We start from the raw sequence: 27,150 nt of genomic DNA on the forward strand, positions 1-27,150 counted from the left end.
CTGTGATGTGTGTTGAATATTGATCAGTGATGCATTGTTGTATTCAGAGGCTGGTGAGGGAACGACTGTTTTATAGCTGCTATATCGTAAGTGATAACGGGGACTAACTTGTTTCGCAGACATCCCACAACGTTAAACATAACTAAAAATGGATAAAAAGTACTAGAGGTCGACCAATTGATGGAACTATCGTTTATCAGCAAAAATCCACACTGATCGTTTTTCCCGGTTGCGTCCATGGCGGGAGCGGCTGAGAAGGGTCCGCTGTCATTATACAGTACGAGAGCGGCCTCTAGAGCCGAAATAAAAACTATCGCTGACAAATTTTGTTGCGTTATTTGAAGTGTTCTTTGATTCAGTTTGGATGTATATCTTTTCGTTACTTTAATATTTCTTAATAGTGAATATATATGAATGTTTATTTCGTTTAAAAAAAAGTACAGTACATTTTCATGGTACAGCCAGTACAGTTTGTTACTGTAATAAAGTTCAGCAATATTTTACTTTGAGTGTTATGTTTTTAAAATTGATACTGAATGAAAACATCTCAGTTGATTAATCGGTTATCGGCAGGTACTGCCCAACGTAGTTATCGGTATCGGTAAAATCGGGTATCGGTCGACCTCTTAAAAGTGCGTCATTCTTTGGAAGTGGAACCCGTTGTGCTCTTCTACAAAAGCAATTGGTGTTATGTATATAACAACATATATCAAATTATTGATCCTTTTCCAATCTTCAGCTGTCCAGCACATTCCGGTATTTACATGACAGATAAACCCCCATCCCCCACTTTACGCACGGCTCCCAAAGCACGAAATAAATTCATGAGGGAATTTTGGACACCCAGAAAAGATGTCCCACAGAGAGATGACACGATATCCCCGGGCTGGCTTGGGCGTAGAGCAACGGCTACCGCACAGCCAGCAGGGGGGGAACGAAGCTCAAGGCGGAGCCCGAGGGAGGACCGACGTTTACCATGAAGCTAGAGGGGGGGCGATGTCCTCCGCGAGATCAGAAGGGGAAGCGAAGTTCTCCACAAGGCCAGAGGGGGAGTGATGTCCTCAGTGGTGCAAGAAGGGGGAGGCACACGGTGTGAAGCAGAGAAATGGAGCGACATTTTCAGCCGAGCCTGGAGGCAGAGCGACGTCCTCAGCCGAGCAAGGAGGTATAGCGAGATCCTCAGCGGAGTAGGAAGGCGGAGCTACGTCTGAAGAGGAACCTGGCGTAGTGACATCCAAGGCAGAACAGGGAGGTAAAGCGGAGCTCTCAGCCAAAGTCCACAGTAGGGGAGGGAGGGTGGAGAAAGATCTTGCGCATGGCTTCTGTGGCCTTGACCCAAGATCCCCTCCCCTCTGGTTCCAACATCAGGTACACCAAAATGTCCTCTTGGGTGGAAAAAAAATCTGATGCATCCATTGTAGGTCTTGCATTCTGTCAGGTAATGGAGGCAAAAGTGGATGCAAGTGCAGATATGAATTTAGTCAAACAAAACACAAATTCTATCACAATAAACTAAATACATAAAACATGAAGTATGAACTATAGGCAGAGAGAAATAACATGGACTAAGAAACTAGACAACATAACAACGATAATGTAAGACAATTGCAAGACAATGAGTGCAGTGCAAAACATGACTTGTATACAAGTGATTGTTAACCCCAAATGTGAATCAGGTGCAGACAGTCATGTGATGTGATCAGGTGAGGTGCAGTGGCTGATGGGAATCATAGTCTCTATTCCTTCTCTGGTATTTACATGACACTCTCATCAACGAGGCATTTCTACACCCAAACCGCCGATCATTAGATGTTTTTGTTTCCCCCACGCACCACTCTGTGCAAACTCTAAAAACTCGCTCGTGAAAATCCCAGTAGATCACTCAAACACTCGAACCAGCCCTCCTGGCACCAACAACCATGCCACGGTCAAAGTCACTGAGATCGCATTTTTTTCCTCATTCTGATGTTTCATGTGAACATTACCTGAAGCTCTATATCCGCAAGATTTTATGCATTGCATATGCATATTAATTAATTCATGCATATTAATTCATATGTACTGGGCACCTGAAAAGGTGTAAACTTGTTACTGTTTATGACAGCAAGTTCAAATAATGTGGTTTATTTTCATATGTATCTTTGAAATAGAGTTAGATTAAGCCACAAATGATGATGCATTAATCTTCAAAAGTGTCTAAAATCTGTCAGGGAAAAAAAAGAAAAAGAAAACAAGTCATCCCCATTTTTTGTTTTCATTTTTGGTACATTTTTGAGATACTTTGCTCTTTGCTGTCATTGTTGCACATGCTATCTTTCCATCCATATCCATCCTGTCTTCGTCCTCCTCTGAGGATGCCATGGTGAATCCATGTGACTTTGATTTGATTCGTGTTGTGTCTGTGCAGATGGCTGTCTCTCTTCATCCCTCTCTTTTTTATCAGCACACGTTCGCTTCTCTGTGGCTCACATAGGATCAAAACAACTTTCAGGGGAGATACAGAAATCGATCATGTTGACAAAAGATCCGCATGACTGCAGCTCTGTTGACGCAGCCCGGCCTTGACTCAGTCTCCGGCTGGGCTTTATTCAGGGGATAAAGGCCTCACGGCCTTCCTATATCCCTTTTCTATGAAAATTTCACTCACGTCATTAGTTTAAAGAGCTGAGTTGGTTCATTGCAGCAGTGCTTCTCCATCATTTTAGCCTTGTAATTATTGTATACACACAATCCATCAGCCTTGCCTTTTTTAAAACATCCAGCACACAGTTGCTGTTTCCAGTCTGTTCTTTCTAACTGCACAAAAGTCTGGAACGGTATATGAGGAAAAAAATAGGCTTCCTCTAGAGAGGCGGTCAGAATTTTCTATGAACGACTGTGCTTGAAATTCTTTGTAAGTTGGTAATGGTTCCTTTTGAGCATTTTTATACATTTTAATAACTTTTCATAAAGCTCGAAAAATGTAGTTCTAAAAAAGTAGTTCCTTGGTAACTATTACTATTCATTATAATGTGTATAACTAATAATGACTTCTAAGATTAATTATCATTATAAAACATTATAAACATGCTTCATGTAAAGTGAATGTTAAATTATTCCTCCTTACACTATTTAAGGACGTACGTATTGTTAAAATGTACTTCTATGGATGAACTGAAGGCTCAGCTGAAATTGTTCATTCTGAAATCGAGAGCGCACAGCCTGGCATCGAATCTCCGTATTGCTTAATGATGGATGGAGGATGCAGGGCCTACTGCAGCATCTGGGAGGTTTTTCAGCCGTGTTCAACGATGGCCTCAGCGAGTATCCGAACACGAGCCCGGATCAGCCTCTTTGAGTTGGCATGCACCGCTGATCTGACGCTAAACTAGCAGAGTGGGATTGGATAGTGATGTGCAACCCGTGGCTCTGGATGCATTCTTTCACGCAGTGCTGCTCACAATGCAGTTCACTCTGCCGCAGTGTGCAGATTTTCTTTCAATTTTATTCAGCTTTAAAGGCTAGCAAAAATAACGGTGAGAATTCTGACAGGAACGCACACCTCACCACTTCGTGCAAAGTGATATCAGAGTGTCAAAGGTCCATTTAATATAAGGAAAGATTTTGGCCCTACTTTGTGCACAGGGGCATTGTCATACTGGAACAGTTATGACCCCCTTAATTCCAGAAAAGGGGAATTCCTTAAGCTACACCATACCCAAACCATCCATCCATCTTCAACCACTTACTCCTTTTCAGGGTCGCGGGGGAACCTGGAGCCTATCCCAGGGAGCATCGGGCACAAGGCGCGGTACACCCTGGACAGGTTGCCAGTCCATCGCAGGGCACACAATCACACACCCATTCATACACTATGGACACTTTAGACATCATACCCAAACCATTCTAGACAATTGTGTGTTTCGAACTTTGTGGTAACAGTATGGGGAAGGCCCACATGTTGGTGTGATGGTCAGGTGTCTACATACTTTTGGCCATATAGTGTATGAATATGGGCTTCATAGAAAGTGTTACCAAGATTTTCACAAGTGTAAAAAAGAAATGGATTGGTTAAGGTTAGAATGAAGCAGCATTACGCTTTTCCTACCACTTGATCGAGATCAAATGGGACAAAACATTTCTACATGCTTCTTGCACTCCTCCAAATTTGGTGTGCCATCAGTATGCTTTGTACATGTCTGTCTAATTGTAAAATATGAGTGTTTAGTTGCAATATGGAATGGAACACTGGTCTTATTTGAACTTGAAATCCTGCTAAATGCAGCACTGTCACTTTAGATAGACAACAGGACCCAATAAAAATCTGGGTCATTCATTTTTCAGACCAAGCCATTGTGGCAGAAAGTGCAAGGCTTTCAGAAGTACAAGTTAAAGATACATGAAAGCCTCTTGAATCTCTCCCTCGTACCATCGGCTTCTCGTTTATACTAAACGACGCCTATTTCAGAGTGATCCGTCCAGAAGAAAGAAAGGTTCGAGCGGGAGTATGGAGAAAAAGAAAGAGTAGCAAAGGAGTAAATCCATATTTCAGTGTCTTGTCACTGCACTCTATTCATTTCCCATTCAGACTGAGATCCATGATGGAGTAGTCTGTGTGACGTAGAGCATTTCAGTCGCATTTAAGCTCCGAGGAAGCAGACACGAGTGTGCAAGACTGCCGCTGTCACTGGCTCTCGCCTGACAATATTAAACTTGAGCTCCTATCAGTAGTGCAGGCTCGTTAAAAAAAAAAAAAAGATCTTATGGTTTTTCTCCAATCTTCCGCCTCAGATTCCTGTTCCCAGCTGACGGAAATCGAACCCGATGTGGTCTTCTGCTATTGCAACCCATCCACCTCCAGCTTCAACATGTCGTGTATTATGAAATGCTTCTATAAAGTGGTTACCATCCTTCCATATTAACCTGCAGTAACTGAATATTCCCCCTTGATTGTATTCTGGCACACCTTCAGTCTTGTTTGTTACAGAACACCTCGACTTTAGGGCTGGTTGTAAAATCTCTACTTTTCCCTCTCCACCTAAAACACGGAGATTCTGGATAGACGAAGGTGTGATCAGTTGTAGGATTTTCTGAGCCATGATGAAAGTTTTTCATTTTCCAGCCAGCTGTCCAGACATAATCAAGAAGAAGTATAATTTACACCCACACCCCTCTCTTATTTCTCTGCTGTCTTCCACTCCGTCTTTCTCAGCAATCCCTCAGACAGGATATTTTGTATGTATTTGATCATTCCACCCCCCTCCGGCCACTCTTTCAAACCAACCAGTCTGACAGTGTTCCACCATTTGGGTTCCACCGTTCGGGTACTTTTACCACCTCTGCCTAAACTGGGTATTATTAATAATAGCATATGGATAGGCTTTTCTGTCAATATGCAGAAATGCAGGTCTGTAAGGCCTCCTACACTTTTTTGATAAAGTTTTAATCACTTCCTTGAACTTGCACGCCTACACGTGCTAACTTATCCTCCACAGTAGCTGACAGGTATGTTGAAAAGATTAACATTCTCTGAAGTTTTGAACATTTGCTTTAATAGGAATCTAAGTGTTATCTGAAGAGCTATTTTCAACATGGCCTCACACTTGTAATTGACATGGTTCAACTGGTTTGATGTTTGAAATATTCGGGTTCGTGTTTGTATCCATTCTGCTGTCCATGTAAACGTAGTCATTGTGGACCCTTGTTTGGATTCATCGCTTTACTGTGTCATACCTAATTTACATAGAACTGAGCTCCTGCCTTGCCGCTTGCCTCTGTTGCTGAAATGGCAGTCATGGATGTACATTGAAAATGAATGGTTACTTTGACACTTGCTAGTGTGCAAGTTGATGCCTTTGGGAAACTCCGCTCACGTTGGTTATTTTGCACTGGTTTTCTTTTGCATGGCTGTACAAAGTACCATTTTTACTGATAGTCTTAGTCTCCTGTAGCACATAAACAGTCAACCATGGTGGATCAATAAATATACTCAATCCCTCACTTCTCTTTCCCTCGAGTAGCTTTTTCAGCTTCCTGGTTCTTGCAGTGTTTGTGAGTGTGAAGGGATTTAGCACTAAAGAAACTTCTGTGCATTAAATATGTAAGGAATAAACACACTCCAGCCACACTCATCCAAAAAAAAAAAAAAAAAAAAGACCCCAACTTTTCCGTCCGTGCTTTGCAAATTTCGTGGGTTGTGGGTTTGGAAATCATGCGTGAAAATGAAATTATGGTGCCTGTCGAGCCGGTAACAACCTTTTGCATAAACCATTCTGCTGCACGAGAATGATACTCCTTTTCATAATTTCACAAAGATGTCACACTCCTACACATGACCTTCCAGCTCCATGTCTGAACTGTTCTTGGCGTCTCTCCGCAGAAAAGCACACCTTCCTTTTAAAGCTCAGATCAGATTAGCAGATGGGCTGCTGTACATAATTAGAGCTGATATGCAGTAGCATATAAAGCGATCCGTAGAAATGTGGCAGCACTGCGGAACATTTCGTGTCAGGGCTTTTAATTATTGATGAGGCACTGACAAGCAGTAGACTTTTCTCTGCATCCATGTGGGGGGTGGGGGGGCGGGGGATCAAGCACCAATGAACAATCAGTGTATCAACTCTTTAAAAATAAATGTGGTCCTCAGTTGCTTCAATCAGAATCAAAGTTTCGCTTTTCGCTCTAGGTATTCAGCCCTAGAACCTTGAGAACACTGAATTGTACTGAATCCAATTTCCCAGATGTGCTTGAACACACACTTTAGCGATCGTGCTAAAGATGCTACTATTAATTAGCCTTTGTGGATGGTTTCTATGTCAAAGACACTTTTAAAACCATGCTCTGTTTTAAAATTCAATCCACAGAGCACCGTGGAGGAGTATGTAAGGAATAAGCCCTGATGGGGCATGCTGTTATAGGACAGTAATTAATGACCGGGTGGTATAATGTAGCCTGACATTAATCTGAGTTACTGTTATCACCCCAATGTTAATCCTTCTCCAGTGACAGAAACCTGACGGTGATTACAATTTTTAATTTATTTAAAGAATGACATGACATCATTTCTATCTGTTTGTAGTTACATAGAATGTCGCGGTATGTTGAATATGTTTAATTCAATTCACTTTTATTTGTATAGCGCTTTTAACAACGGACATTCTCTCAAAGCAGCTTTACAGAAACGTATAAACACAGGATACAGATTTTAAGTGTGTGAGTTTATCCCTATTGAGCGAGCCGGTGGCGACAGCTTGTATGTAATGTCCAAATGACAGAGTGCATATGTTTGTCTCCACTAGGATTCTCTGTGTTTGGCTAGACCGCCCAGCCTGCCACTCTTAATCAAATCTGTACCAGAACTGACTAAACCTCACACATTCTGTGTGTGGATCTACTGTAACACATTATATTCTGCTAAACATGTCCACTTTAAGCTAGCAGGCAAAATGGCAATCATAAAATAAACATGCACAAATATAACAGAAGGCAAGGAAGGAGGATAGAGGTTATGTTGGACGATAAATACGTACAAGTGTTAATATAAACAGCCTGAATCCATGTTATTAGCGGAGCAGTACAGCGTATCTACAGCAAACAAGGTGCATAAGATATGAAAAATTAAATTAGAAAAGCAAGTTTAAAAATAAATAAATAAATAAATAAATGCATGTCTCACGATGTTAATGAGAAAGATCTGACATGGCCTTCTGGGCTTTTTCTGTAGATGAGAGAAAATCAGAAAGGAAATCCAGTTTTAATATTTTAGCGAATGTTCTAGATGGAGACGTTCATTCATTTATTTTCCTTACATTTTTTTTTTCTGGTGGATGTCACAGACTGAGAAGATCAGACGAGATCTCTCTACCACCAGCCACAGATTCCAGCTCCTCCTGGGGGATCCCCAGACATTCCCAGGACATCTGTAAAATATAATCTCTCTAGCTGGTACTGGGTCTGCCTCAGTGCCTGATACAGCTCTAGTGGCATCCTTGTAAGTTCCTCAAACCACCTTAACTGGCTCCTCTCCAATTCTCCTCTCGAATTGAAGGAGCTGCAGGTCTCTCTGAGCTTCTCCTGGATATTCAGAGAGGAAATCCAAGCAACCCTGTGGAGAGCCTCATTTCCACCAGCTGTACTTACGAGCTTATTCTTTTGGTCATTAGCCACAGCTCGGTATGTAGCATGTACTTGTAAACATAGAACTTTATTAAACTGAGCTCCTTCTTCACAAGCACAGCCACCACCATGCCTCTCCGCCACTGGTGACCTGATCCGTTTGTCAATCTCATGCTGTTTTTTTTTTATTATTATTTGTTTGTTTGATTTTTGGAATTATCCTCGATTTTTCTCCCGCGTTTAGTCTTGGCCAATTTTCACACACCCGTTAGGTCTCCCCTACCATACGTCAGCTGTCCTCCGAGGCGCGTGAAACCAGCCGACTGCATTTTTTTTTTCGAACTGCTGCTCATGCTACGTCACAGAGTGGCATAACACACTCGGAGGAAAGCGCTATCTGCCCTCTTCCGCATACATGCTCTCACAGACACCCAGGATCGGTTAGTGTTGCTGTGATTGACAGAGGAGGCTGAGCATAACCTCCCTCCCACACAGGCAAACTCAAAAATTCTCAAGTCTGTATAACTTTAGAATCAGCCAGCCGTCTTCAGCCATGTCTAATCTTGTAGCTCAAACAATCACCGTCCGTGATGCTACGGCAGTAATTAAATCCTCAGCTTTTATTATATGTTTATTACATATAAAACATCTTTTATCCTTCATTATATTATGAATACTTCACAAGTCACAGAGTCATTTTCAACTCCCTGTTCTTACACCAGTAGTATACTGATGATTTATAAGCATGATCCAGTCATTAATAACACGTGATTAACACATCACATGGTTGTTATAAAGAAGTACCTATAGAGGTTCTTATTAATTATTAAATAATTATTAATCCCTATTTTGGGTCTGTCGTATTTTCTGTTCATTCCGATTACAATTTGTGCTGTTCTCTGCAGATCCGCTCGGACCAGGATAAAGAGATTGAAATCCGGTACAGCATAACGGGAGCCGGTGCTGATCAGCCACCCAGTGATGTCTACATCATAGACCCCATCACCGGGAAAATGTCCGTCACCAAGCCGCTGGACAGAGAAGACCGAGCCTCCTACCATGTAAGTCATATAATGATACGTCTGTCCATTTTCTTACCATTTCTATTGAACCCAAATGCACACACACAAACAAACACACACACACACACCTTCTGCCTTACTCTATACATGTGAGCACATGCATTCTTTGAAGATACCCACCAATATCTATGCATACTAATTACTTAATGCTGCTTCTTGCAACCAAAAAAAAAGTACAAAGGAAATTTTTTTTTTAAATAATAAAAAATCGTTCCCTATCTGTATTTCTCTGTCTCAATTTCTATTTTCAAAGTTATCAGGTTGTGTCATTTGTTTTTAGTGAATATCAGTGTGTGTGTGTGTGTGTGTGTGTGTGTGTTCATTCAGCTGATTAGCTGTTCATCCAAGTGAGTTAGCGAGATTGGGAGAAGAAAAACCTAAGTGAGCTAAGCAATCAATCAACACTAAAATACCGCACACAAACAGTAATTGCTCATTTTCCCTCCTACACTCATTTGCCATGACGTTATTTTTTTTTGTTGCAGGAAGTGCAACAGGTTTACAGTGCTATGAAAATGCCAGTTTGTTTGACTGTAGCCAGTTCTAAAAGTTTTGGAAAAAATTTTTCCTGAATGTCCTTTCACTGGCACAGCTAATGAAAACGGTTAAATAGTGTGTGCTAAGATATTAATAGTGGGAAAATGAAAGGAGTTCAGTCATTTGTAACTCGCTTTCTGAAATCACATTGATTTAGGTAGGCGGTATTGATTATTTATGTAAAACGGCAGCTCTGACAGGTCGTAATTCAAATCACAGGTTTATATTAATGCACTCGGTATAATCTTACATAAGGACTTGTATGACAGATGCTCCAAAATATAAAACTAATAAAATGGGGAGGGGAAAAAATAAAAGCACTGATGTGGTGAAATTTGCTGCGAGAGTTATTTGACATTTTTGGAAGGAGCCTCCGGTGTAAACGCTTTGTAACAGTCAGAGGTGAAACTGTAACTTTACTGTTTTCTGCGACAGGAACGTGTTCAGGACAGGAGGCTGTGCAGTGTTATGGTAACATAGTTTGTAAAATGATGGTAACATTTTGTTTTTTTTGTTTTTGTTTCTTGTGATTGTTGCGCACAAAATTGTTTGATTCTGATGTGTTTTTATTTATTTATTTATTTAATGCAATGCAATTTGCGGAGGGTTTTTTTTACTTTCTTGGGGAAAACTACTTGAATTGATGAAATTGTCGTGGTGATGTTTGTTGGTACATGAGAACTTTTAGCTGTACTCGGGTTCGACGCACATAAATCGAAGAGGGCTTAGGCTGAATGCGCGTCGTGACATCATCACTCTCGGCCCAAGTCCTGCGGTCATTTTGGAAAATGATTGATTTTTGCGTTCATTTCTCCGATTGCAAAATCACAAAATCCTGGAGGGACTGGCATGTGACAGAATGTTGATGTTCATCGTACAGAAGGTGCTCGGATGTTTTATACGAACATTTTTGTGGGTTTTTCTATAAGACGGTGCTGGATTTAATTATACTCAGAAACGTACTGTTACCGTGAACCACGTCCTCAAATACTGTAGTGAGAGTACATGTAGTTTGTAACTTTCAACCCCTGCTAGTTATGCGATATACATAAGTATATGCATCTTGGAATTTTACTGTGTTAGAGATATTTTGTAAGATAAATAAATAAATAGTGGAATTTTATTATGATGATGAATATAGACTACTGCCCCCTTGTGGTGTGTAGAGTTATGTTTTTCACACAGGCAGAGAATGTGCGCACATCTTGACAGTCATCTGTAATCTATTGAGTCTAGGCAGCAATCCGTCCGTTTCAGCGTCTACTCGCCATCCGGTATCTCCTTCGACTTGACAGCTCTTCAACCCAACAAAGGACAAAATTGTTTTGTTGCTTGTGAAGCGAAATTGCCTTAATAAAGGGAATAGAATGCAGAAAAGACAAAAAGGGACACATTTACGAGTGTGGCAGCTCTGCCGCTGCCTGTAACGTTTCTGTTTAGATTCGGGCTCTCCTTTTAAATAATGTGGCGTGATAACAAGGAAACGAGGCTATAAATGGCTCTGGAAAAGCAGGTTTTTACACAGTTACTCACTTATACGAGGTTTGGTGGCAGCGTGCAGTTGATAATGAGTGAGAGAGCGAGAGAGAGAAAGCGGGAGCGAGGGGGCGAGAGATTATTCTTGTTGACTTGTCAGGGGTAATGAGTATGTGTGTCAGTCTGTTCTGACTCAACTGGGAAAACAAATAACGGTGTGACCCTGCCCTCCACGTGCCTCTGTCTCTCCCGTGCTGACACAAATCAAACCGAGAACGAGCCCACGGTTACCCTTTATGTTGAAACACACACACAATGGGCCTCATTTAGCAAGCTGGATACAAACGAATTTATTCATAAATTGTTCACAGGAGTATATAAACAGGAAATGTCGTATTCATGAACCCACTTAGTTTGGATAAATGTTTGTATCCTACGAGAGCTCCTGAGTTTATGTTTAAGGAGATACACTTGGTGAACCTTGAGCGATTGGCTTCAAATCACGAAACTGGCGAGTTTCTGCACATTTATATACGGATCATGACGTCAGGTTTAAATTGCTTATTTATTTGAATTGCATGTTTAGTGAACATGTCACCTTAATGACTTGACTCCAAAATAAATCCATGAATGAAGACAAATCAGACCAGTGGGACCAAAGCACGTTTGCCTCGCACCTCTGGGGTTGGGGGTTCGATTCTCACCTCCGCCCTGTGTGAGAGGAGCTTGCATGTTCTCCCCGTACTTTGAGAGGTTTCCTTCTAAGTACTCCGGTTACCTCCGCCAGTCCAAAGACATGTGTTGTAGGTAAATTGTCTATAGTGCGTGAATGGGTGTGTGCCATTGGGCTGGCACCCTGCCCTGTGCCCCAAGTCCCCTGGGATAGGCTCCAGGCTCCCCGGCGACCCTATGTAGGATAAGCAGTACAGAAAAATGGATGGATGTAACAAAACAGCAAAAGTAGGAATTGGATAATCAATATCTAAGTAAATCGTGAATGCAGTGTAGATTGAACAAACATTATAGACACACACTCAGTATATGAACACAATCGTTCTCATGCTCGCAGGCACAGCTTAAAATGACTGCCTCTGCTTTTGCTATCTGCTAAAGTGCCTGAAGTGTTCTTGGGAGCAACTGCATGAATTTTAGTGAAATGAGGTCTTGGCCAAATCTGACTTCAGGGTTGACACAAGCATCTCTCTCTCTCTCTCTCTCTCTCTCTCTCTCAATCGCTCGCTCTCTGTTTCCGATTTCTGCCTGGGCTGTTTTCGCAGAAAGCCATGCACTGCCAGAGAGCCTGCCAGAGAAACTATACTAAGTGCAACTGTTACTCTGGCTTATCAAAGATTACGTAACTAATCTTGGCATTGATGAGACTAAACTCGGGAAGAAAACTTCCTTGCGTTTTGCATCACTGTGTGTTGTTGCTGCTGTAGACACTTGGTGATGTGGAAAGGCTCTTTTTTAAAATTCCCTTTTAAAACTTTTAAACTGTTTCTGAGCATCCAGGTGATGTATAGTCGATATAGAAAGTCCACACCCCTGTGAAAATAGCAAGTTTTTGCAGTATAAATCATGTCAGATGGGTTTTTTTTGTTTGTTTGTTTGTTTTTTCCACCTGATACAGCAACCAACAAAATTCAAGTGAAAAACCAACAGAAATGTTTTAGGGGGAAAAAGGAAAAAGAAAAAACTTGCAATAAGATAAAACAGATAGAGGGAATCATGGATAGCACCAAATACCTGACTTGACTAGCACCCCAGTCCCAACTGAAGAGAAGCAGCCTCATAACATCATGCTTCCACCACCATGCTTCACCATGCTTCACATTCAACATATCTTTAGGAATTATGCCCAAAAAGTTCTACCTTAGTCTCATCAGACCATAACACATTCCACATGGTTTGGGGTGACTGTATGTGTGGTTTGGCAAAATATAACAGGCTTGGACGTTGTTGTTTTTTCACCCTAAATCATAGCGCAGACGTGTGAAGAATAGGGAGAGATTGTCACACGCAGGGAGTAACCAGTAGTTGCCAGATTTTCCTGCAGCTCCTTTAATGTTTCTGTTGGTCAATACACAAATTGAAAACACCCCAAAACCTACACTTGACTATCCCCCTTGTGTAAAAGTGGTGTTTCATTGCATGGTTAGCTCTTCTGTTTAAGATGCAATGACACTTCAGCAATAACGCAGCAGTTTTTAAGGAGAATGCAAGCGGGAAAGCTGTTGTAAAGGAAATTTTTAGTGAACACTTATTTAGCTTACAAAAATAAACCCGCACTTGTGAACATACTGCACTCTTCTAGCGGTAACAATTTGCATCCCCTATTGTTTATAATGGAAAAAAAGGAAATGAACCTTTATTTTACAATGTATCTGTATACATATATATATATATATATATATATATATATATATATATATATATATATATATATATATATATATATATATATATATAAAATCTAAAACAATATGGGTGTATCCTAGAATAAGTAATAATAAAGGAACAACTGTCAAACAATGTTCTACAACATTAAACATAACTATAAGTAGCTTATTTTTTTGAGTGTTGTTTATGTGTTGTTTTCTAATAATTGCAGTGATATAAGCGGGATAATCACATCACCCTGTTGCTGATTGTCTTCCTCTAACAGCATGACCTGTCATGTTTTATTGCTTGCTTGACATCTTCAGTTTGCAAACCTTTGAACTTGATTCATACAAGAGAACGCACTTGCTCTCTTTCTCTCTCCTGCTAGAGGACTTTCCACCCTCACAAACACCCTGTTCCAGTCCTGCTGTCCAGCATACTAATGATGCCATAAAGCCACACATTTGCAGTCCACACACTGGGGGTCCACAGATCAAAGATCAAAGATGTAGGGCCTCAGACCAACAAAACACACACACACACACACACACATACACACACATACACACACACATGTCCCACCCTCATTGCCCTGTCTGCTGAATGCTGAGTTCTTGTTGTGATTTCTTTGGCAACAGACAATGGAAAACTCTCCAGTGTATCTCTCTCTCTCTCTCTCCCTCTCTCTCTCTGTCTCTCTCCCTCTGTTTCTGTCTGTCCCTCCCTGTCTCTGTCTCTCTCTCTCTGTCTCTCTCCCTCTGTTTCTGTCTGTCCCTCCCTGTTTCTGTCTCTCTCTCTCTGTCCCTCTGTTTCTGTCTGTCCCTCCCTGTTTCTGTCTCTCTCTCTGTCCCTCTGTTTCTGTCTGTCCCTCCCTGTCTCTGTCTCTCTCCCTCTGTTTCTGTCTGTCCCTCCCTGTCTCTGTCCCTCTGTTTCTGTCTGTCCCACCCTGTTTCTCTCTCTCTCTGTCCCTCTGTTTCTGTCTGTCCCTCCCTGTCTCTCTTTCTGTCCCACCCTGTTTCTGTCCCTCTCTCTCTCTGTCCATGTTTCTGTCTGTCCCTCCCTGTCTCTGTCTCTCGTTCTCTGTCCCTCTCTCTCTCTGTTTGTTTCTGTCCCTCCCTGTCTCTGTCCCTCTGTTTCTGTCTGTCCCACCCTGTTTCTGTCTCTCTCTCTCTCTGTCAGTCTGTTTGTCTCTCTATTGCTCTGTCTTTCTTTCTGTCTGTCTCTCTGTCTTTCTGTCTCTATTTCTCTGTCTCTCTGTCAGTCTGTGTTTGTCGCTCTGTCTTTCTTTCGTTCTGTCTCTCTGTCCCTCTGTCTTTCTTTCTTTCTGTCTGTATTTCTCTGTCTCTCTCTGTCCCTTGTCTCTGTCTCTGTGTGTGTGTGTGAATGTTTTCTCTGACACTCAGTAGTTTGAGTAAAAAAGATGCTTTTCTGCTGTACTAAAAGCTGTTTTCAGGAACCAGACTAAAATAAATGAATGGGGAATAAAACGTCCTCTGTGTGTGTGTGTGTGTGTGTGTGTGTGTGTGTGTGTGTGTGTGTGTGTGTGCGCAAGTGTGTGTGTGTGTGTGTGTGTGTGTGTGTGTGTGTGTGTGTGTGTGTGTGTGTGTGCGCGCGAGTGTGTGTGTGCGCGCGCGCGAGTGTGTGTGTGGCTCTCTCTCTTATTCTGCTCTCTTCCAATCCCTGACAGCCTCACACACTGCATACAAAGACATTACTAATAGAAACGGAAATAAAAGCACATCACACGTGCAGTCTGGGTTAAATGTGTGCAGGTTACACACAGGGCACACACATTCCCGTTTTACTGACGCAACACTTTCTTGTGGCTGTGTATTTAAAAAGTTCCTTTTCACATTTAGGTGTATGAATGGAAGCGTAGCATTGGTTTATTGCGGCATTCTAGATGTGCTGTACGTGTGTATTAACACACTTTCTGTTTCCTTCTGCAGCTGAGAGCTCATGCAGTGGACGTTAACGGAAATCAGATGGAGCCTCCGATTGATCTGTACATTTACGTCATCGATATGAATGACAACAGACCTGAGTTTCAGAACCAGGTCTATAATGGATCGGTTCCCGAGGTCTCCAAACCAGGTACGTAACGATGATGATGATGATGATGATGATGATGCTGTTTATTGAACGGGATGGGGTCCATGCCAGTGTTGATGGTGAAGCTGCTGATGATGATGTCAGACGTACTGATAATAATGAGGATGATGATCATGGTAACGCTTTACATGAAGGCTCCTTTAACAGACATTATTTACTGCATTAGTTAACATCAGCAAACTATGGACATCAGCATCAATAAACCACAGGTAATGTTAACAAAGTCACATCTGCCTTAATCTACTAAACACATCTACTAAAGTTTATTCAATCCATGACTGAAAACAAATCCACATAAATAAACAAAAAACTTATTACAGCATATTCTGAAATGTTAATAACTTCCTGAACTCAGGTCTCCAGGTGTAAATATTAAAACTTGCTTCTGACTTATATGACTTATATGACTTGTACGATATGACTTATGACATATTGTACACTGGGCTGTACGATATGACCTAAAATCCAAATCTCGATTAATTGAACATTTTACCTCGATTACGATTAATGAACGATTATTTTGTTTTTGTTTTTTTGCCCGCGTAGTTGACTGACAAGGTTTGTACTGTAGATATGCTCAACTATTAAAGGTGGGATTTTTTTTTTTCTTCTAATGAAAGCGTGCTTTTCTTATCTTTGTGATTTTAAAATAATTGAAGGAAACAAACTATTAAACTATATAAACTATGGTCCTACTTGAGCAGAGATCAGATGTGGCTGCAGAGTGCTGAACAGACTTCGGTTCAGCAGATACCTTTTTATGACGTTTTATACATGTTGGCCAGCGCAGTCTGGGGAAAATATGGTCGCGATGGCACAGTGTATGTTCTGTCGAGAGTTTTAACGAGGTGTTTAAACCCACTGCGCTGCACTGTCGCTACGGGAGCCATATCTTTCGCCATGTAGTAACAACTTGGCGTCTTTCCATCTTCTTGAATCCTTTTCATATTGTGTAGCATTCTTTTAAATGCTCGTGTTATCGACACCTGCTTTGTGGAGGCACTTGTTGCTGGGTGTTTGTCAGTCTCTCTCTCTTTTCAAGCTGTTCGTATTCGGTAACGTGATTGTGCTGCGAGTGTTGAAACAGACTGGCGGTATTACCTTTGGTCGCTGAAACGGTTTTTCTGCAGTGTTTACATTTGACGTCATTTTGTTCGGTGTCTTCTTTACTGAAGCCAAAGCGCGTCCAAACGACGGACACGGCGTTTTTCTTCGGTACAAGCTGCTCCTGTTGTTCGGTTGACTGGGCGTTAGAGCTCGCCTTGCATGTTGCATCCATGCCGTTGAGTGGATGGGGCGGAGTCATATGACTCCACACGCGGTAGTAAGTTGTTTTTTTTTTTTAAGGGGAAAGTAGTGACAGGATTAAAAAAACGAAATAACCGACAAGGGGAAATTACATCGGTTGGAGGTTCTGAATTTCCGTTTCGGTTAACCATCCAGCCCTATTCTGACTCACTTTTGAACCGCAAATATGTACATGTACAAGGTATTATTCATGTTGGTCATAGTGGCTTAAATTTTACTCACTGGTAGTATGAACATTGCTTAATGATTGGTCAAAAATGATTTGCTGTTGATTATTTTCCTATAACAGCATGCCCTGAAGTGTTTCATTCCTTAGGAGGTGTACCAATTTTTGCTTTTTGATCAAATCATAGCCTGACAGTAACAATGCTGGCACACTGATGATGATCATGGTATGTTGATGATCATGATGCTCCTTTTATCTTTGGCCCCTAAAACCATAAACCTCCCCATTATGCCTCCTGTCATCTCCTCTCAGTCTGATTAAAGTGTAGCTTTTTTCTTTTTTGGCTTTAGTTTTTCCCCATGCTGTATACTTTGAGGTCACAGCGGAGTAGCTGTCATATGAGAACAGCCGAGTGTCCAGTCGAACTGAACATTGTGTTGGGTCACGCCTCAGAGAAACAGGGTGTCGTGAGAACCATTCCGTTTTTATAGTCTCGACTGTATCAGAAAACTGCGTCCTCTGGGGGATCTGTAAACAAGAAGTACAAGGGAGAACGAAAACAAGTTTTTCTCCTCTTCAGTAGAGCGTGTATTTGCAGCATGCTGACCACTTCTGCTAATTAGTGCACAGAAAGCATCGCCGTCTCTGTTGTTGTGCGCCCAGCATCTTTCTCCTTTGTGCTTTTGTCATCCACAAACAGTGACACGACTGCGCTCAAGCTAAATCCAATCCTTTTCTTGAGGTTCAAGACAAAATGTGAGAGACAGCCGAAAACGCAAGCACGACCTGTGAGGTAGTTTTTCCAATTTACATCTTCCACGTTCGTTCACGTGATTTGAGTCTCTCAAAGGATTCACTGGAAAGGAGCTTAGCCAACACAATCGTATCAAATTCTCTTGGAGGTAAAGACACCACAGTGAAAGCAGAGCATGTTGGGAACAGGGCTTATCACTTTCCGCACATGTATATTCAATTATCGCCACGATCCATCAGTGGAGCTCTAAATGCAGAGTTTCATTTTTTTCTTTTGAGCAAGGCTCCCATTGGGAGACACATACAGATTAATTGAATCTCGCCTCTTCTAGCCCACACCTAAGCAATCACTGAATTACTGTACTGGCTAATCCAATTTACTTCAAATCCAGGCCGAGTCATGATCCAGACTTGGAACAAATTAAAATAGAGTCATTGTGGGATTTTTTTTTTTTTTAAATAATTTTTTCTCCCCATGTATATGTGTGGTACTGAATGATGATGATGTTCGCCCACACAGTATTAACTGTGCCACAAAAGATCTACTATGCTTCTTTCATTTTTTTTTTTTTTGTCAGTTCATTAATTTATACTGAAGTCTTGGAGGGAAAAAGTGTTTTCCCTTGGTTATGTGTTTTACCCATTTTATGCAAATCAGTCAAAAAAAGAAAAAGTATTTAATAGCACTACTTAATAAGACATATTTGCATTAATTAAAAAAAAACAAAAACACTTGAGGCATTCAGGTAGCACCATTAAGCTGTTCATGTTCATGTAACAGAACCACAAAGTGCTTATTAACATTATTCCGACGTTATTGTGTAAAGTAAGAAATGTGGGATGTAACCGAATGTGAATACATTACTCGGAATGAACACATGATGTCGTCTAAATGGATACAAATACAGACAGGAATAGGAGGTATGCTATTCCTTTTTTTTTTTAATGAAAGCTTGCCAGAAAGGTTCACAGAGTATGCAGTTGAGAGTAGAGCGGTGACGTGGGATGTGACAGAAATGTCGCATGACTGTAAGATATTGCTGTTGTGAGGGAGCAGTCAGATGACAAACAAACATGAATCGGAGGACAAAGAAACATGAGAAAATCATCATGCAGCACTCGTACATTAACAGCCTTCATCTATATAATGATTCATCATTAGTAACTGCCTGGTCAGGGTCACTGTGGTTTAAATTAGGCTATTAGTCAGTCCCTCCAGGATTTTGTGATCGCAGAAATTAACGCAAAATCAAGCAAACTTCTCAGTATTTGGAGGAGTTTGCAATTTTTCAAAATTACTGCCGGTTTTTGGCAGATTCAGAGATAGAAATTCACGCAAATGTTGGCATTTCTACTTCCAGTGTTTCCAGGGGTATAGTTGCAAGGGTAATATTTAACTATTTTTTCTTGGCCACACCCACTTTGGGTTTATATACAGATACAAAGATTTGGAGCACCAAACAGATCCAGATCCAGATAGTGTAATTGTGTTCCACCCCTGATCTGTACGACTCTTTTCTGAGCCGCCCTTTCTGTAACATCACGTTCACTTTGCTGAGACATGACTCACAGGCTCAACTCTGTTCTCGCAATCTTCTAAATGACCCTCAAAGCAGGGTTCCTCTCAGGGCTTGTTGAAGTTAAAAAGCCAAGCAGGCTGCTTGGGATAAAAATAAAAGTCCTAGAGTGCACTTGGGTGCCCAATTTTTCCTATAGCAAGTGGAGTGGTGGGGGGGGGGGGGGGGGGGTTGGGCCTGGCAGGGGAGGGAGTTTGCAAACATTACAAGAGGAGGTTTAAGCACTTTTTTCCCCACCAGACCGGCTGAGCCATGGGCTTCATTACGCTTTCACAACCGCTCTCTGGAGAAGAGGAAAATAGGGGATGAAGATGGATGAGAGCAAGCGGGAGAGAGAAACAGACGCAAAGATGTTTCAATTGGCTTAATGGACGTGGAGCGAGGCTCGGCCCCTGGCTCCTTTCACTGGAGAGCCCATTTGCCTTATTATGGTCCTCAAAGGAGCTGTAGCAGCAGCACAATCCCACGCTGAAAGATTTACAGGGTGGAGAAGGGTAAAGACCGGACACAGCATCCTCCAATAGTGCAGACATTGCTGCTGGCTTTAAGGAATGCCTAAGTGGTTTTTTGCAGCTCATCAATTTGAGCCACTCAAGAGCCACTGAGAGCTTGATGCAAGTTATATTTCTAAACAAAACTGTGGATTTGACAGAAATGATGGACTATGTATAAGTACTCTTATCATAGATTTACTGTCGGAAGATGATGATGGAAAAGAGCTCAGACATTTTCTACAAGTGCAGCAGCGTGTGGTGAACTTAGATGAGCTAGAACATCAAAGGTCATCAGAGGTCATCGCTGTCAGAAGGCACTTTCTGATTGGAATGAAGCAGAAGTCAAATTGAACATTTAAAAAAAAAAAAAAAAAAAACTGTATAGAGAAAACAAACAATTTCCAGGATGTATTCCGACTTTACACCTAGTATTCCTGGGATAGGCTTCAGATTCTCCTTGACCCTGACCAGGATAAAGTGCATCAATCAATCAATCAATCAATTAATCAATCAACGGGGGGGGCATCTATTTACAGTACTTTAATGGAAAAGTACAGGTGATGGTAAAAAGTGTTACCATCCATGTTATTTTATTTCTTAAACTTAAACTTTTAATCTTAAATTTTCAAACTTTGGAATTGTGAAAAAATTTTAAAAAGAGGATGGCGCTTATCTCTATAAACTGCTAATGATTATAATGCAATATAAATCAGTGGTGTCCAATCTTATCCGCAAAGGGCCGGTGTGGGCGCAGGTTTTCATTCCAACCAAGCCACACCTGTGGGTCCTGATATAAATACAAGTCAGAACATAACATTCCACATAACGCCAAATGCCTTGCTATTTTCTTAATGTTGCTTGGCAAAATGTTGTGAAGAAATCAGTTTATATAGCTAATGTTACCCACCATATTTTTACTCCACCCTGATAAAGAAAATAGCATAAAGTAAAGGCTGTTTTTAAATGAACTCTTTAAAACAAATCAAGATATGAAGTTACAGCCATTTAAGGGTTTTTTTTGTCCCAATTCTTTTGAAGGCACGTCCTGGTCCTGCCCAAAAAATTTTCCCGTCAATCACTTTTTTTCACCGGATTTGTTTCCGGTTTCATTCTGCTTTGTGTGTTGATCGTCCGTTTCTTGTCCGGTTACTTTTAAGCATCTCAAAGTCAAAAAGCAGTTACATTTCTGAATTAGTTTTGAATGAAACACTTGGAGGTTAACCGTTTTCTGCATCGTTTTAACTCCTACCCACTCAGAGTAAATAATCCAAGTAGAGAATTCCACCCATTAAAAATTGAAAGTGACATTTGACATTCAATTCAGCTCTCGTTCTTTCCGTCACTCTCTTTTATGGCTTCTCTGAATTTGACAAGCAATCAAGCGATCCTCTGCATAGCCCCCCTCTCTCTTTCAGTTTCGCTTTTTTGGTTGTTCATATTGATGTAGCCCCATCAGAAGAGGCCATAATTGTTTTTCATGCTCTGCCTTTGTTCTCTTGTCTCCTCTGGCTTGGTGTCAGATCCTGCTCAGAAATGTAATGAAGTTTGAAATGGAACCCTCAGCCTTGATTATCCCTTCATAGGTGTTTTGTCATGGAAATGATGGCACTATCTCCTAGCAATTACGCCTGATCCAGTGCCTCCTGTGAAGATGTAGTTAGTCATTAAAGCCCTAAATCAGTATCTGCCAAAACACGCCTCACAAACAGCTCCGAAGTGTTATTACGAGCTTTTCACGCAGAAGATTTGAGCAGATGGCTGTGAGTTCAAATCCCAGGACTGCTAGAAAGCTACTAGCTCTTAAGAAAGAACCATTTCCTGGTTTCTACATGGGATATTAAACAAGTGATTTCCATCCCATCCATCCATCTTCCATACTGCTTATCCTACACAGGGTCACAGGGGAGCCTTTAGCTTATCCAAGGGAACTCTGGGTACAAGGTGGGGTCACCCTTGCTGGGGTGCCAGCGCATCGCAGGGCACAATCGTACACACATTCACACACTACGGACAATGTGGAAATGTCAATCAGTCAAACATACTGCGCATGTCTTTGGACTGGAGGAAGAAACCGGAGTACCCGGAGGAAACCCCCAACACATGGGGAGAACTTTGTATTGTATATTAATAAATACAACATTGTATACCAATAAAGTTATAAGTAGAAGCACAACCTTTGCTGCTAATACTAACTTCTGTAACTTTTAATATAGATCTTGTCATATAAAGTCTTTTGAATTTGTCTGCAAGAGACCAAGTAAGTCTTTAACTCGGTCCAAAAGTTTTGTGGAATTTTTCATACAATTTGATACCAGTTTATTGACATTTTGAGCAAGTTTTGACCAAGTTTATCAGCCTCGCACATGGTAATGTTTTGCGAGTTCCTATGTGCAGCTTGCCATTTGGAGTGATTGCTGATAGGGTTTCTTTTTCGAGGCGACTGGAGACTTGGAGAGGCCACTGATAGAGAACTACCAAGTGGCTGGAACATAACATCAACAGAATGGCATTAGCGAAGACCGACAGAGTGACATTTCGCCCACGTCGGGGGGGAAATAGCGAGGTTTTTTTCCTGGGTGTACGTGCACAGAGGGACCGTAATTGCTCGCCCACGTTTGAGATAGTGGGTGACAAGCTTGTCGAAATCAAAAATCATGCTTTAGGGGTTAAAGGCCATGAAGTACACTGCCCACACACACACACACACACACACACACACACACACACACACACACACACACAATTGAGTCATGCGCAAATTGCTGTGTTTATGTTGAACACCTGGCAACACACCACGGCTCATTAAGTCTGGTGTGTTAATAGGGCGAGCGAATGGAAGCGAAACAAGGAGAGACATATCCATAAGGTCCTTATTAACAAACTCTTCAAGTTTGAATCAATTTAAAGTGCGTTGATGGTTGAAACTTGAGTCTGGAGACGAGACTTTTTTTTCGTAAGGAGAACAAGGTGCATTAGAAGCGATGTCAAAGGCAACACGACACTTTATTTACTGTTTAGAGAATCATGGGCTGAATCACTGAGCCGTTACGTTCCTCATCAGACAAGATGAGAAATCACATACGCTTGCATCTATTGTGTCTGTTCATAATTAGTCATTTCTACACTGACAAAGAGCCAGAAATGACTTTTTGCCAGTGATTCATACAAAAGAGTAGGTTTTCATGTTTCACACTAGACATGAAAATGGAATGAGTCATTCCACCAGCAATTCATTCAAAAGAGCATGTGTGTTTTCCCATTCTTTCTACAGGCACGTCAGTGATGCGCGTGACTGCGATCGACGCTGACGACAGCACGATGCCCAATGGCCTGGTGCACTACAGGATCCTGAACCAGAGTCCACACATCCCCATTCCCAACATGTTTACCATCAACGGAGCTACAGGCGAGATCAGCACCATCGCAGCAGGCCTGGACAGAGAGGTACGTTGCTATTCTTTAACACGAACACTCACCGAAAAATGGTATTTCAGTCCAGCATTCAGGAGAGGTAAGGGTCACATGCACTGCAGGGGGACAAGCTTGTTAAAATACAAGTTTGTAAGCATGACACATGATGAATTAGGAACAATAAAGAACTAACACGGGGCATAATTAAAGGCTGAAAATAAAACAAGACAAAGATACACAGAGACTAATGAGGGCAAAGGAGACCAGTCTCCTGTAGCAGACATGTACATCTGAAGGATTTGGTAATAAATCTAAAATGCGTGTTTTGCAGGTATTTTGCTCAGACAGTGGGAGCATCAATACCAAAGTAAATCTCAGTATAAGCTAGTGAACATACACTGGCGTTGGTTGAAATTTCACACAGGCACATAAAATGTATTACATTTGGAAAACATTTTCACAGCTCAGTGCCAAACATAATTATATTACAGTCCTTTACTGAATTACTTTTATTTTTGATCATTCCTACATTATTAGCATTATTAGTACTACACTATTAGCATTGTTGCAGCATTATTAGTACTACATTATTAGCATTGTTGCAGCTTCATTAGCATTATTAGTACTACATTATTAGCATTGTTGCAGCTTCATTAGCGTTATTAGTACTACATTATTAGCATTGTTGCAGCTTCATTAGCGTTATTAATACTACATTATTAGCATGGTTGCAACTTTGCTAGTATGATCAGTACTGTGAGGAAGCAGGAGCGTTGTGATTGGATCTCTTTTGAACGCATGTGTATGAAAGCATAAGAAAAAGTACAAATTCTAACTCAGTCTCAAACCAGTGCTTTGCAGGGTTGTATGATTATCACATAATTAATTATTCATACCCTTACTTAAAGCAAGCGATATGAATCCTAATGAGAGTTATTTAGTTTGATCACATGTGAATGGGGTCATGAGGAAAAACTATGAATGCAATAACTCTTGGCCTTACATTAGTCTTTTGAAACTTTTTCTTCATATTAGACCCTGTATTACTGTGAATCTGTACATCTGTGAGTGTGTGTGTGTCTGTGTATAAGAACTTATAAGAAAAAAAACTGAATTAATATCCATGCTGGATGAGAAACTTTGCCCTCTGGTTCCAAACGAAAGTCTAGCCAACGGCCAAAGCCTTGAGATGCTAAGGGCCATGTCTCTGCCCTGCTTATTATTTTTGCCTAAAGGCTTCTCGGCTCGAGCCTGTAGCTCTGCTTTATCGACATATGCTCAAATACATGCGTCAAGGGCCGTGACCCCACTCCCACATTCCTCTCACTCTCACCTACCTGCTGATTAGCATGTTTCTGTAATCTCATACACACACATACCACACCTTTTTTTCCTCACTCTTTTCTTTTTGAGTCTAGTCCTCTTTTGCTGTCTAGGTTTTTTTGTTTTGTTTTGTTTTTTAAAAGTCTAGTCCTCTTTTGCTGTCTAGGTCTGTTTATTTATTTATTTACGTCTAGTGATCTTTTGCTGTCTAGGTCTGTTTGTTTATTTATTTTAGTCTAGTCCACTTTTGCTGTCTAGGTCAGTTTTTTTTCTTTAGTCTAGTCCTCTTTTGCTGTCTAGGTCAGTTTTTTTTAGTCTAGTCCTTTTTTGCTGTCTGGGTCTGTTTGTTTTGTTTGTTTGTTTGTTTGTTTGTTTTTTAAGTCTAGTCCTCTTTTCCTGTCTCGGTCTGTGCCTTACCTTTATATGTGTACATGTAAAGATACGCAAGAGTTCTCATAGCCACTCTACTAACAAGTGAGGTCATGTAAAGGCCAATGTGAGTGGACCTGGTGCTGTTCTTCATCAATTTGTGCTGTCTGATCCCCTTAATTTCTCTCAGCAGGGGCCACAACACACTCGCTCGCTCTCTCTCTCTCTCTCTCTCTCTCTCTCATATCCAGATCGGAAATTCTTCTTTAAAATTTTAATGAGGTCGAAGAAAAAGAAAATCTTTTTCAAAACAATAAAATGTAATATGAATAAAATATCATAAATTAATTTCATGGCTTTATGCTGAACTTTGTTTCCTGTGTTCTATGCTGGACTTGATATTTCCTCTACTGAATTTTTTTTAACCATTGCATAATATCAAAAATAGATTAAAAACAGCTGTAATATATATATTCGATATATTAAAAAGCCCTTGCATATAACAGGTAATTGTAATAAAATCATATTTACCCTATAGTATGTAAGTGGGAGGGGGGATACAAATAAAAATTGTATATGCTTGTTATATATCTTTAATACATTCTTGTAACAACATGAATTTTATTTGAAATACTATTCAAGTTTGCGTTCCATTTAACAATGGGCGTAGTTTTCTGGACTTAGAACCCTTAATTCACGTCAAGTCACTTGTATTAATATTGCGATTTTAACAACAGATGTTGAAACAAATCAGCTGGTGGATTTATATTTAGTTCCCTAATGAGTGAACGGCAATAAAAGCTCCATGAGATGACATGAGGAAGAAACCTTGAGAAGAACCAAACTCAAAAAGGAACCCATTCTCTTGTGTGACAACAGATCTTGTGAGATAAATCATTACTCTTCCACGGTTATATACTTGAAGGAGAAGGATGTTCACTATGAGTGTATTGGGAATAAGAGGCCAGGGATGAGCACAGGATAGTCTTAATGGTTACCGCAGCAGATCTTAGATAAAAACCTACAACATCCAGGTCAGATTATTCACTGAAGAACGGCTGAGACATGAGCATGAACTATTTTTTGGAAGCCCTGCAACGCACTGGTGTTGCGTCCAGGGTGTATTCCACCCTCGTGCCCAGTGTTTTTGGGATAAGCTCCAGATCTATCATAATCCTAACCAGAGAATGTGAGAGAGTGTATTGTGAATCTTTAGGGTAGGGTAAAAGCTAAGAACCCAGTGAGCTCTTGAAGATCCCTTTCCATTGTTTGTTGTAGGTCTACTTCCTTTAACAGCTATCTGTAATCCAGCAGTAATGAAGGAAGCTCACTGAATTTACTTCAAACAATTGTGTACATCACTTTCACATGATTGAATTGAGTTACATTAATCAGTCAACGCGAAATCAAGCAAACTCTGTAATATTCGGAGGAACTTGCAATTTTTCTAAATTACCGCCGATTTTCCACAGATGTTGGGCCAAGACGTGTCATGTGACCTCAACACAACGCGCGTTCAGCCAAAGCCCTCTTCGATTCACGTGCATCGAACATGAGCACAGCTAAACATTTACTATCAAACATCACTGCGAAAGACCGTGCAAAACTATTTCGTGCTATTGCAATTTCACCGATTCAAGTGTATATATTTATTATTATATATATTATGTTTATATATGTATGCAATATATATGTGTGTATATGTATGTATGTATGTATCTATGTGTGTGTGTGTATATATATATATATATATATATATATATATATATATGTGTGTGTGTGTGTGTGTGTGTGTGTGCGTGTGTGTGTATGTATGTCTATATATATATGTGTGTGTGTGTGTGTGTATATATGTATATAATATATATATGTATATGTATGTGTGTGTGTGTACGCTCACTTCATATACATCTTTTTGGTATACATCTAGCTGTTAGAAACTTGTTTAAATTAAATTTAGTATAAGTAATTGAATCATGTTTTGATGAGAAACTGAATATTTGAAGTTGAAAACTATATGTTCAGATTTGCCGGACCACTTACATTCCCTATTTTTCAGTGTAGCA

At 40.7% G+C, this 27,150-nt stretch overlaps 1 protein-coding gene across 3 annotated transcripts in view; it reads left to right on the top strand.

The window, feature by feature from the left end:
- The window catches only part of cdh4 (cadherin 4, type 1, R-cadherin (retinal)), a 455,069-nt gene that overhangs the window by 393,210 nt on the left and 34,709 nt on the right, over positions 1-27,150 (top strand). For all 3 annotated transcript variants that reach the window (XM_053652418.1, XM_053652420.1, XM_053652419.1), the window contains 3 exons: positions 9,000-9,155; positions 15,521-15,665; positions 23,253-23,425. In XM_053652418.1, coding sequence (XP_053508393.1) covers positions 9,000-9,155; positions 15,521-15,665; positions 23,253-23,425 — 474 coding nt within the window. The remainder of the gene's footprint in view (positions 1-8,999; positions 9,156-15,520; positions 15,666-23,252; positions 23,426-27,150) is intronic.

Source organism: Ictalurus furcatus, chromosome 21, assembly GCF_023375685.1.
Source record: "Ictalurus furcatus strain D&B chromosome 21, Billie_1.0, whole genome shotgun sequence".
NCBI classification, from domain to species: Eukaryota; Metazoa; Chordata; class Actinopteri; order Siluriformes; family Ictaluridae; genus Ictalurus; species Ictalurus furcatus.